Source organism: Rhincodon typus, chromosome 5, assembly GCF_021869965.1.
Source record: "Rhincodon typus isolate 14 chromosome 5, sRhiTyp1.1, whole genome shotgun sequence".
In the NCBI taxonomy this organism is placed as follows: Eukaryota; Metazoa; Chordata; class Chondrichthyes; order Orectolobiformes; family Rhincodontidae; genus Rhincodon; species Rhincodon typus.
Genome location: NC_063336.1, coordinates 61,452,068 through 61,464,948, shown reverse-complemented (window position 1 = coordinate 61,464,948; position 12,881 = coordinate 61,452,068). Strand labels below are relative to the sequence as shown.

Genomic DNA, 12,881 nt, shown 5'->3' with positions numbered 1-12,881 from the left:
GGAGTAGTTCGGACCTGTTTGGGTTCCCAAAGCAACAACTTGTATTTGTAATATGTGTGTGCAATCAAAGGAGAAGTCGCATAATGTGAGACAAAGTTCAGCTTGGTAGAGGAGGGTAGTATTATGTGTTCAAGGAAGAAGCAGAGATTTCTCAAACTGACTGGGTAGGGGGATAGAGGTGTAGAGAGATTGAATACCCATTATGCAAAGGAGATGGAGATCCAGAAAACTGTTAAAAGATAAAGGGCAACTGAGCAGTCAAGATAGGTAGGGGAAGATCTGACAAGGGATGAAATTAAAGACATGGAATTGGAAGAAATTGGTTCTGTGGGCCAACAACAGGCTATGCATCGAGTGAATGAGGTAGAAGCCAGCTTTGTGAACTTGAGAAGCCCTGAGTTTGGAGGTTTTGAAAGAAAGATTTCCAGATAAGATGAAGTCAGTCACAGTCTATATCTCAGGATATAAAACATAGGAACAGGAAAAGGATATCTTAGTGGTTAGAAAATTGCTCCTCTGCTTAATAAGATCATGGCTGATTTTAGTTAACTTTCCACAATCTCCCCATGTCAGTGGGTAGTATCCAGAAACCTAGCAATCTGTGACTTGAATATATTCAAAGGCTGAGCATTTATAGATCTCTAGACTATAGAATTCCAAAAGATCAGAATAGTTTGAGTGAAGGCCAGTCTCCTAATTGCAGACCTAAATAACTGAATCCTTATTCCAACTGGGGGGAATAAACCTCTTTCCAATATCTACCCAGTCAAACCTGGTAAGTATTTTATGTTTCAATTGCGCTCCCTCTTATCCTTCTAAATTACAGGGAATATAGGCCTACTTTACCCAATCTCTGTGAATAAACAATTCCTCATCCCACTATTCAGTCTATTGAACTTTTACATTCCCCCTCGGGTAAGTATGTTCTTCCTAACGTAAGGAGGCAAAAACTGTACAGATTTTTTTCTCAGTAAGGCCCTGCATAACTGCAAAAAGATTTGCTCACTCATAATTCCATTCCTTTGTCATGAATACTGACTATTTATTTCCTTAACTGCTTGGTGTACTGTAAGTGCATACAACGTTGTGTATAAGGACACTGGGTTCCTTTAAGTATCATCGTCTGCCAGTCTCTTTTCATTTAAAGAAATTCAATTCTTCAGATCAAAGTAATTAATTTCACATTTCTCCACATGACACTTCATTTACCACTCCTAGTTTTGCCCGCTCATTTAATTTGTCCATATTGCAACCTTTAGTGAGTCTTTCTCACAGGTTACATTTCCACCGAACACTTTAATATCAGCAAACTTGGATACATGACATTCAATCCCCCAGTTGAGTAATTGATATAGATTGCAAATGGGTCCAGTGCAAACACTGATCCTTGTGCTACCCAGGTAGTTACAGTCTGTCAACTGACAAGTGACCCGTTTGTTCCTACTCTGTTTTCTCTTAACTAATTCTCAGCCTTTCCTAAAGTACTATCCCGGATCTGATAATCCCCTAATTTTATGAGATAACAAGTTATCACCATCTGACTGAACTGCTGAATATCAAACATTCAGTATCTGCTGATTCTCCCTTATCCATCTTGCTAGTCACAGCCTCATACTTTCTTTGCAGATGTGTCAATCACTACTTCTCTTCCATAGATTTGCGTTGACTGCACCTAATCATCACTTTTTAAATGCCTCATTATCTTAGATTTTAGCATTTCTCTAATACTGATATCAAGTTAACATACCCATACTTCCTCCCAAATTTTTTTGAATACGTTGGCTGACTTCCAATCAATTGAGATAATCTAAAATTTTAGGAACTTTGCTAATTCAAAATCAGTGAAAATATAGAACAAACAATTCTTTCAGTGCTGTATAAGTCTAAAACCAACTGTTTATAATTTTGGCCTCTACTCAACAAGTCTCTTTGTCCTCTGACTGCACAATATCTACCAGTGCCTTGAATCTGGGTTGTACTTTGATATTACTTGTCATATATGGTGCATCAAATGGTTATCTGTAAAGGGGGGGTGCAATGCTTGGACTTGATTATCTTCATTTAGGAGAATACTAGCTAACAAGGGTATGTGGAGTCAATGTAAACCTTTACTTTAAAAGCACAGGATGATAGGTATGGGTATTTTTTTCCTGTTTACAAGTCACCAAAAATCACTGTCCCTTGTCCTGACTTTCATCTGAATATCATTTCTCATAGTAATTATCTCCATATCAACTCTACTGCTGTAAATCAAACACCATGGAATTTGGTAGCCAATCCACTGATGTTTACTTGAAGGAATGGATTTGAGACAAACATATCAATTTGTTCCATAACATCTAATTCCTAAAATTGCCTATTGAATTCCTCTGCTACCTTCCTTTGTGAGCACAAAAGTTTTCTTGACATCCATTTGGTTTCTTTTTCTCTGTCACAACCATTGAAAAATTCTTTGTCTTTTGTACTAGGCCTCTGCACCACCCCCTTGATCCTCCTCCACCTTTGTCATAGGGATTGAAAAATCATTTGCCAATACTTTTTAGTTCCAAAGAAGAGTCATATTGCACTTGAAGGGTCAACTATGTTTCCCTCTCTACAGATGCTGCAAAACCTGCTGAGTTTCTCCAGAACTTTTCTGTGTTTGTTTTGGTAGTTGTTTCATTTTGATGGTCCAGATTTATCCTCCTCATTATTGCTTCATTTGGTAGTTTGTGATGTCAGTCTGTCATTGGTCACTGCAGGTAGGCCTTTGGATCTGTGCCCACAAAATGGAAATATTGATCCATTTAGAATTATTTAGTTTCAGTGATATCTGTTTGCTGTTTTAACCAACTGAATACATTCTCCATTCATTTGTACATAAAGTAAACCCATTTTGATTACCCCCTTTTATCCTCTTTCCTCACTTTTAAGTTGTTTTCTTTCATGCCAGATAGCCTTTTTCCAGACCCCTCAATTTCCCAAATCCTCGTTAAATTGTATTTTTTAAAAACCTCTTTCCTAATCTGTTAAACTCTGCAAAATCCCTACTATATTAAGAGAGATTAACAACTGAGTGATGTACAGGGATGTACAACAATTTCTCTTCTCAACAAATTAACATTGTAAGCTAATGCTGCGTACCACTGGGCATGAGCATTACCCTTTCTAAAGTCAATGCAAGAGGTGGTCCACAGTGTACACAGTTATGTGTTGAATATCTAGTTTATGGTTGATGCGCATTAGAATGTAATTTCTAGTTCAGATGTAAAATAAATGAAAAATCCTGATATTTTGTAATAACACTGAAATAAATGCAATTTAAACAAGCTTGGAGTTCAACACTTAAAATGGAGTCATGTTAATTTAGAGATTAACAGCTAGCAAGATAAAATCATAAAACAGGTGCACTCACTGATGAAAATAACTTGAGGCATAACATTTGCAGTTATTACAGTAAACATAAGTTATCTGCGTGGTTTCCTCAGAGAAATCTTGGAAGTGAAAGGTAGGTAACTTGCATTTTTACCTGGGTATGATGTGTGTGTCGTTATGCCATGCAGATGGGTGGAGTTTAGTGAAATTCTTAGTCTTTGAGTTTATCTCTGTGAATTCAGTTTGTCCATAAGGCTGATTGAGAGAAGCAGCTAACACACAGTGTCAGGTATGGAATCCAAAGTCATTAGCTCTATAAAGATTAAGTTAGAGAGTTGCTTAGCTAATGCTCAATGGAAAGACCCCTATAAAATGTTGTATCTTGTTGACTAGCCAAAACACTTTAGAGAAATTGAAATAAATTCAGGAGATGGATGATGTACATTTTGAGTTGATCCCAGGAAAATCGAATGAGCCTTGAAGATTTTGTGAGGCAAGGGAGGGTGGCAAAGGGGCAACAGTAGTGCATTCCGAAGAGATAACATATTTAGATATCAGTCTGCCTTTCCAGATAGCTATCTGTTGGATGCATAAGTCACACATTTCCCATAACTAACTCAGAGATAGTAAGAACTGCAGATGCTGGAGTCAGAGATAAAAGTGTGGAGCTGGAGGAACACAGCAGGCCAGGCAGCATCAGAGGAGTAGAAAAGACTTTTGTCCTCCGCTTCTCTGATGCTGCTGTGTTCGTCCAGCTCCACCCTGTGTTATTCTCTTTCCCATAATTGAGTTGTTGTTTTAGGAATGCCACGTTGTATTTGCATTTTTAGCTGAGGTACATCAAAACACTTCTGCCGTCCTGCACCATGCATATGCTTTGTCTAATCCGCAGGCTCTGGCAGGAAGGAGACCATTTGCGGAAGCATCGATGGATGAAACCGCGTGGGATCTGTGTTTGCACAAAAGTGAAACCACAACCCCCACCTCACTTGCAATTCAAATTGTCAAACTCCTCCTGAATTTCCATTAAGCATATCTTACTCACAGTTATTACTTTGAAGTCTACGCACCCAACATCTTGGTCCGAAGTGTTTTGACATATAGTGGGAGATGTCAGCACACGTGGAACTCTTTTCTAAGTTTCCCGATTACATTTTAAATGAAGACTCCTGTCATTTCTGATTTTATTTTAGAAAAATCAGTCTTTAATTTCTGTTTGGAAATCGCCAACCACTCCTTAGAATCAACAAGTAACATAAAAGCTAAACAAGTCTGAGTGTGAACGCAAATGTTACGGTCACACTGGGATACCTATCTCTTTAAGAGTGTGAAAAAAAACAACCTTTTGAGGAAGGCTGCAAATGTTGACAATATGCGAGTTTGCCTATTGTGTTTCCGGGGTTGCCGCCCACTATTGTTCTGCATTTTGCACATTCGGGTGTCGTGGTGATGAACTGACTCATTCGTTGAGATTTGGAAAGCAACCTCTGATGCTGGAGCATTTTGTGAAACTATTCTCAGACCGTGAGTGGGAGTAGGATGGGACAAGGAACTGCAGTCTAACCTTGCACTGTCTGGGAACACTGACCTGCCTTCCACTACACAGGGAGATTGATCTGTCTTAAACTGGACAGAGGGACTGACCTGTATATAGTGGGCAGTGATATTTACCGGTCTTCCACTGGACAGGGAGACTGACTGACCAGGAGCACCTTGAAACATGGACTGCAGTCTTCGACGCTAATGCTCTGCAATTTCGTGAGGAAATTTCAATGCAATGGCGCAAACTCTCGAGAGTTTCATCGACTCGCTCGATCCCTTGACTCTTCCGAGGATACTACAGATCCAGTCTGGGATTTACTTTCAAGGTAAAGGTTGGATTTTAGACGGTGCGATTTTCCGGTCAATTGGAGCTTGTTGTAAAACTTTATTTATTTTTATAATCCTTTCTGCCTAATGCATCATTTCTGGCGTCTATTTAACTGAATAAAGCGTGAGACTTTTCAATGCAATAAACTTCACGGCGCTGGAACTTTGCAGAGTTTTCAGATGTTTTGCAGCACCTTCAGTTATCTTCAAAACCACGTGTCGTCTGAATCCTGTTACTATTACGTTTTTTTTTATCGATCCATTTCTCTATCAAATAGTTGGCCAGTGAAACCCTCAGTTTGAGTAAAATGTTACAGTACTGAACAATATGTGAGCACATTGGACGGTTTACACTTACTTTAAGATGCATTTGACTTTTTGCATCGTTCAAATGCATTGCTTAGTGCAAATCCAAGTTTTTCAAACAAAAATAAGCTTTCCTCTGAAAGGCGAACATAAATGCTTAAAATTCTGTGGAGTTTGACTCAGGAGTTTATTTGAGATTTAATTTGCTGAAAAATTAGGAAAGAAGGCTACCATTATCTTTTGTTTGAATATTTACTATTTGACTAAAGTAAATCCAGTAATTTCGGTCAATTTTTGGAAGAGGGTGATTGTAACGTTATTGGAAACCACGTTCACTGGGAGTTTGTATGTAATGCAGTCAGTACCGGTTTAAACAACGCCATTGTTGAGCGCTCGGTTAGATCTGGAAATCGTTCTTATTAAAAAAAAAACCAATCCATTTCACTAATGTCACAACATTTCATTTCAGTTAGACGAAATTATGTATGAATCCCTGTCCTGAGAGATGTTTCTATACGTATGATGGATTGCTTCAATGTATAACAAAATCAGTAGTTTATTTCATACCTTCACAGAAGTGTTACAGCTCAGAAAGGTCTCTTTAAACGAGTATTATTATCTAGTTCCAGTCTCCTGCTTTCTCCCCATAGCCTTGCGCACTGTTTCTATCCATACATCCAACGTTTTCATGGATGTCTCAATTGAAACTGCCTCTACCACATTTTGAAGCAGTGCATTTCATACCTTAACTATTAGCTGAATGCAAAAGTCTTTTTTTTCTCTCTGACATCACCCTTGCTTCTTTTGCACATCACTTTAAATCTATGCTCCCTTCTTCTTCTTTTATGGGGATAGCTTCTCCCTATCAGCTGTATCCAGACTGCTCAGGATTTATGAAAACCTTCACCAACTCTCTCAGCTGCCTTCTCTCCAAGGAGAATTGTCCCAACTTTTTGATCTGTCCTTGTAACTGAAGTTTCTCCTGAAACCTTTCTTGTAAGTCATTTCAGCACTCTATCCAATGTGTTTGCATCCTTCCGATAATATGGTGCTCACAACTGTACACAGTACTCCAGCTGAGGCATGCTTTATTTACTGCTGGTCTCCACCAGTCCTGCCACCTTCAAAGACCTATGCACAAGGAGATCCAAGTCCCTCTGCTCCTGCACCCTCCTTTGGATTATACCACCTATTTTATATTCTTATAGAATCATACAGCAAGGAAATAGACCCTTCGGTCCAACCGTTCCATGCCAACCTTGTTCCCAAACTAATCTAGCGGTACTTGCCTGAGCTTGGTCCATATCCCTCCAAACCTTTCCTATTCATGAACTTATCCAAATGTCTTTTAAATGTTATAACTGTACCAGCATCCATCACTTTCTCTGGCAGTTCATTCCACACACAAACGACTCTCCTTTTTAAATGTTTCTCTTCTCACCTTAAAAATATGCCCCCTCGTTTTAAAATCCCCCACCCTAGGGAAAAGACCCTTGCCATTCTATACCCCACATGACTTTATAAACCTCTGTAAGATCACCCCTCAACCTCCTAGGCTCCAGTGAAAAAAGCACCAGTCTTTCCAGCCTATTTTTATAACTCAAGCCCTCCATTCCTGGCAACATCCTGGTAAACATTTTCTGAATGCTCTCTAGTTTAATAATATTGTTCCTGTACAGGGGCGACCAGAACCGCGCACAGCACTACAGAAGCAGCTTCACAAACATCTTGCACAACCTCAACATGACGTCCCTTCTGCTAAACTAAAAGGTCTGAGCAATGAAAGCAAGCGTGCTAACTGTTTGCTTAACCACCCTATTTAACTGTGATGCAAATTTCAAAGAATAGTGTATCTGAGCCCTTAGGTCTCTCTGCTCTACAATACTGCCTAGGGCCCTACCATTAATTGTTTAAATCCTGTTCTTGTTTTTATTACCAAAATGCAATACCTGACATTTACCCAAATTAAACTCCATCTGCTATTCCTCAGCTCATTGACTCAATTGATCAAAATCTCTTTATAATCTTCCTCACTGTCCGCTACACCACCAATTTCGGCATCATCTGCAAACTTACTAACCATGTCTCCTGTATTCTCATCCAAATCATTTATATAACTGACAAACAAAAGTGTCCCAGCACCGAACCCTGAGGAATACCACTGGACACAGACCTCCAATCTGAAAAGCAACTCTCCACCACCACCCTCTGTCTCCTACCATAAAGCCAAGTTTGTATCCAATTAGGGAACAATGGATGAATAAAGATATTGAAGCTCTAGTCAAGAATAAAAAAGAATTCTGTAAGCTCACACTGAATCCAATGTGATCTAACTTTACAGATTAGTCTACCATGTGGAACTGTGACAAAAGCTTTACTAAAGTCTAAGTAAACAACGCCTATCACTCTACTCTCACCAGCCTTTTTGGTGACTTCATTAAAAAATTCGATCAAGTATGACACTATTTTCCTTGCACAAAGCCATGTTGACTATCCCTAATCAATCCTTGCCTCCCCAAATGCATGTTAATCCTACCTTTCACAATCACCTCCAATAACGTAACCACCACTGATGTCAGACTAGGTCTATACTTTCCAGGTTTCTCCTTACAGCCTTTCTTAAATAAAGACACAACATTAGCCACCCTCTAGTCCTCTGCTCCTTCACCTGTGTTTATAAATGATATAAATATTTCTGCTAGAGGCCCTGCAATTTCCTCCCTAACTTTCTACAATGTCCTGTGATACACTTGTTTAGGTCCTGGAGGTTTATCTACTTTTATGTTTTCTAAGACGTCCAACGCTACTACTTTTGTAATGTGAACGATATTCAGTACATCAATATTTATTTCCCTGCGTTCTCTAGCTTCCATTTCTTTCTTAACAGTAAAAACTGATGCAAACTATTAATTTAATATCTCTCCCATCTCCTGGTGGTTCAACATAAAGACAACCTCATTGATCTATAATGGATCCTATTCTTTCTCCAGTTGCGCTCTCGCTGTCAAGAATTATCTTTAACCATCTGCCGAGGCTATCTCATGCTATCTCATAGCTCTTATTTGCCTTCCTGATTTCCTTCTTAAGAATGCCCCACCACTCTTTATTACTCTTCAAGAGATTCAGTTGATCCCAGTTGTCTGTATCTATTTTGGATTTTTTTTTATTCTTGACTAGAGCTTCAATATCTTTATTCATCCATTGTTCCCTAATCTTACCAGCCTTGCCTTTCACTCTAACAGGAACATAATGCTTGCATCCCCTCATAATTCACTGCATTGAAGCCTATTTGCCATATCTCTGCCCATTCCACCAAATTGTCAAATCCATTTTTAATGGATTTTCTCTTCATTCTGCACAGAGAAAATCTTCTTCCAGTGCATATACTATCAAATGTGTGTCAACTATGGTCAACCAGTGAGAGCAACCATTGCATTTCCAAATCAACAGTTTTGCAATTGAAATAGAGTTGTTCGTTGTCTGAATCCGTGCTGTTTATGTTCTGTGTGCTTTTTCTAGGAACTAATATTTCTGTGGAGCTTCCTGTCAGCTTCTTGAGGATTCTCTAAACTACCCTTATATTTCACAATGGCTGACCTCCAAGCTTCTGATCTAACCCTATTCTCTGACTTGCTAGTAATTAACACAACTGATTTTCTAGGTACAGCACCCAAAGTTTTAAGTGCAGCCAACTTCCACTGTTTCTGCACAAATTGTTGAGAAGTTTTTGATGTTTCTCTGTGACCTTCTATACAGCTCCCTCATTTTTCAAAATGATCTGTTCACCAACTAATCTAATAGTATTGTGCATGCAACCTTCTGTCTGCTGTTTCTCTGCAACATGTCCTCTGATTCTCCAATTTTTACTTGACTGTTAATTTGAGACAACTGCAAGCTTAACATTACCAGACACGGAATATTTATACTTACGGGAGTTGTCTAGATAAGGAAATCGTGATGCTCAAGTAATGTAATTTTGTGAGGAGGATTTCACAATAAACTTAAAAGGTGGTAGAGCAGAGAATGCGACTGATTAAATTGCTCTATAAAGCATGGACTTGATGGCCAAGTGGCTTCCTGTACTATTTTGATTGCATATACTTCAATAATTTCCTTCAGTCTCAGTAGTTCACTTTGCTATTGCAACAGATTTCCAGATGTTCTTGTTGTGTAAATTGCATCCTGGTTTATTGTCGACATTTACAACTATGATGTATGTTTGAAACAAGTTGTTTGGCCTTTGTGAGATGTTATTCCTCTAATAACCTCTTACAGAATATAAGATACTTACTTAAACAGATGTGAATTGAAAAAACTCAAGTTTTAAGAAGCAATACTTTCTGGGCACAGAATGAAAGACAGTTCTCAATTGTTTTGCTATTGAAAATATTAAAGCATCAACTTCTTTTTAGCAATGTAACTGAATTGTTACAGTGCAGAAGGAGACCATTTGGCCCATCCTGTTTCTCTCTTGGCATTTAATTTTGTGCCACACTCCTCGCTTTTCTCTGTAATTCTGAACACTGTTTCTATTTAAATAATCACTCAATATCCTCTTGAATGTTTCAATTGAACCTATGTCTGCCATACTTCCAGGCAGTATGTTTCAGACCCTAACTGCTCAGTGTAGGAAAAATAACTTTTTCTCTCATTGCACTTGTTTTTTTTGAAAAACAGTTTAAAACTGTGCCCTTTGTTTCTCAATCTATTTACAAATAGGAACAGTTCCTCCCTATCCACTCTTACCAGACCCTTCATGATTTTGAAAGCATCTATCAAATCTCTTCCTGGCCTTCTCTGCTCCGAGGAAAACACTCCCAACTTCTCTAATCTTGCCACATAATTAAAGTGTCTCATCCCTAGAACCATTTACTAAACCTCTCCTGCATTCTCTCCAACATGTTCACATCCATAACAAAATTAGTTTTCAGATTATTAGCAATGATATTTTATTGTTATGCAATATGTATAAGTTGGAAGATAGTTTCCATGCAAATAAATTGAAAGAGTTAAATTTTACAGTTTAAAGTAGAACAAAATTGCTCGTGAATCATTGTCGCTTTTCCATTGGGCTTTATTTTTGTTTCCTCTTCCCCAACATTTGACTGAAAAACAGTAAGTTTACAAGAAAACGAAGAAATAAATTTCCCTTCCCCACCCACACAACTATTTTATGTTTCTGCATTTAATTCTAAAAGCATTTGTTTATCTGATGCAAAAATAAAGTCCGATTCAATGATTTACTTCTTCATGCTTCACAGTGGAAAAATAAATGTTCAGTTGTGCTTGAAGTGATAGTTTTACTTAACTATGCTACGCATTATATCGCATTTGGAACTAGTTTCAAAGAAGTTGAAAAGCGCAAACATTAAATGTAAATCTTATTTCAAGCATTTATGCACCTGAAACCTAAACTGTGAGCAAATTACAACATTTGAAAGATAATTGGACAGGTACATGAACAGGAAAGGTTTAGAGGGATATGGGCCAAATATAAGCAAGTGGGAAAAGTTTAGTTCGGGAAACCTGTTCAGCATGGGCGTGTTGGATTGAGAGTCTATTTTCTATGACTCATGGCTGATGCTTCTGTTGGAGAAACACTTTCAAAAGAGGGAATGGATCAGAGATGGGCAACTAAGTTATAATGCTGAGTTTCTGATCCATGCTTCTTTTGAATAGAAGAGATTGCTGAATTAAATATGTAAGTTATCAATGTATTTTGACAGTTAAACATTACAAACTAAAAGAGGGATGCTGGAAATTCATGGGTCATTTGTCCCGGAGTAAATATTGAAGTCAGCATGTTGGTGATTGCAGCAGTGATTGCCAAAATTTACAGTCATTTAGACTTTGTACCTGCTTCTGCATATTCCTGGCTCCACATTCATTGGGATGTCTGGTGGCCCTTGCATCCAGAAAAGATTGATCCCACTGGTCACGTTCGTGGTGGGTAGGGTTTTAGCATGTTTAAAATAAATTTATGCAGATCTTCCGTGATCTGAGTCATGATTCAGCATGTACTTGGATGTGTAGACTTCAGAAGGTCAAAATGCCTAGTCTGTCTAAGTATGTTTGTTCATCGATTGCCAGGGAGATGACAAGGGTGTCTTCTGCAAAGCCTTGATCCTTCCTCCAACACTTGTTTTTTTTAGTTTAGGTGGAGAAAATTTGTCATCAACAAAGTCCTCCTGAAATTGCCAGGGGGTTGACTTCCAGTCTGATTGTTGGTGGGAGAGCCTGAAGGATAGTTGGATTTTTACCCTTAGTATCTTCAGTTGTATGAAGCTATAAATGTCATATGTGGAGTACTGTAATGATTTACAAATAATTAATTTAAGGTGATTGATAGACCTTTTTACCTATTAATGCAGTACACAAAAAATATATGTATAACATGTGTAAACAACAATTTGATGCTAATTTTACTTGTAACTTGGGCTACACCATTAGTGAGCACATTTGTATTCACTGGCTTGTATTTAGAGGTGCACATTGCCAGCCACGTTGTGGTCGCCATTTAGGACTAATTTGAACAAAATAGTTTTGCTTTTGCGCTGTGCATAATGGACCAAAAGTACGCTTTCTTTTAACATGTGAATGTGAATTAGTACACTTGCCCTTTCTCTTATCTTGTTCCAACTGTTAATCACCACAATTTATGTTTAATTCGGCTACTTATTACGGCATTTCATAGGCAATCAAATACTGAAACAATAATTCAAACTTTATTGCATGTAACAACCAAAAATATGACCCTCAAGTAAGAAAGCCTGGAACCCAACTTAACTATTACTCGATTAATTGTGAAATCTGGCCAGGACTTCAACCAACAGTGATCTGTGTCAGGAAGTTTCCAGGGTTCGGTCTTTATGCAGCGTTGTTCTTCAAAGTTCTGGTGTTGGATTCTTACACAATTTTCTCTCTTTAAAGTTTGTAGTGTGGCATTATTGACATCCTTTAGATTCTTTCATCCCCAACATTGATTACTTTTTTGGAGTCCTCAAATCTGTAGCTTGCCCCCTTGTCAAAAATAGCTCCTTAGTTCTTTGTTATATTTGGGGTTAGCTGTCTGTTTAAAACACATCTTTTTCCTGCAATTGTTCCCTTTACTACAGAACATTGCTTCTGTGAGCAGGTCTAATTGCCCCTTTGTCACAAGGCAGCAAATTATCAAGCAGTGCTATCTCCTGTCCCCCGGGAAACAGTTTGTTTAGGAGATAGCAGAAACTGCAGATGCTGGAGAATCTGAGATAACAAGGTGTAGAGCTGGATGAACACAGCAGGCCAAGCAGCATCAGAGGAGCAGGAAGGCTGATGTTTCGGGCCTAGACCCTTCTTCAGAAAAATCAGAA

The 12,881-nt window shown here is 38.4% G+C and overlaps 1 protein-coding gene across 1 annotated transcript in view; it reads left to right on the top strand.

Annotated features, from left to right (window-relative positions):
• The first annotated feature begins 4,808 nt into the window (after window positions 1-4,808).
• Window positions 4,809-12,881, top strand: part of themis (thymocyte selection associated) — a 46,830-nt gene continuing 38,757 nt past the window's right edge. Inside the window, exon 1 of the mRNA XM_048597207.1 lies at window positions 4,809-5,222. Within this exon, the coding sequence (XP_048453164.1) occupies window positions 5,132-5,222 (91 nt within the window). The 5' untranslated portion in view covers window positions 4,809-5,131. The remainder of the gene's footprint in view (window positions 5,223-12,881) is intronic.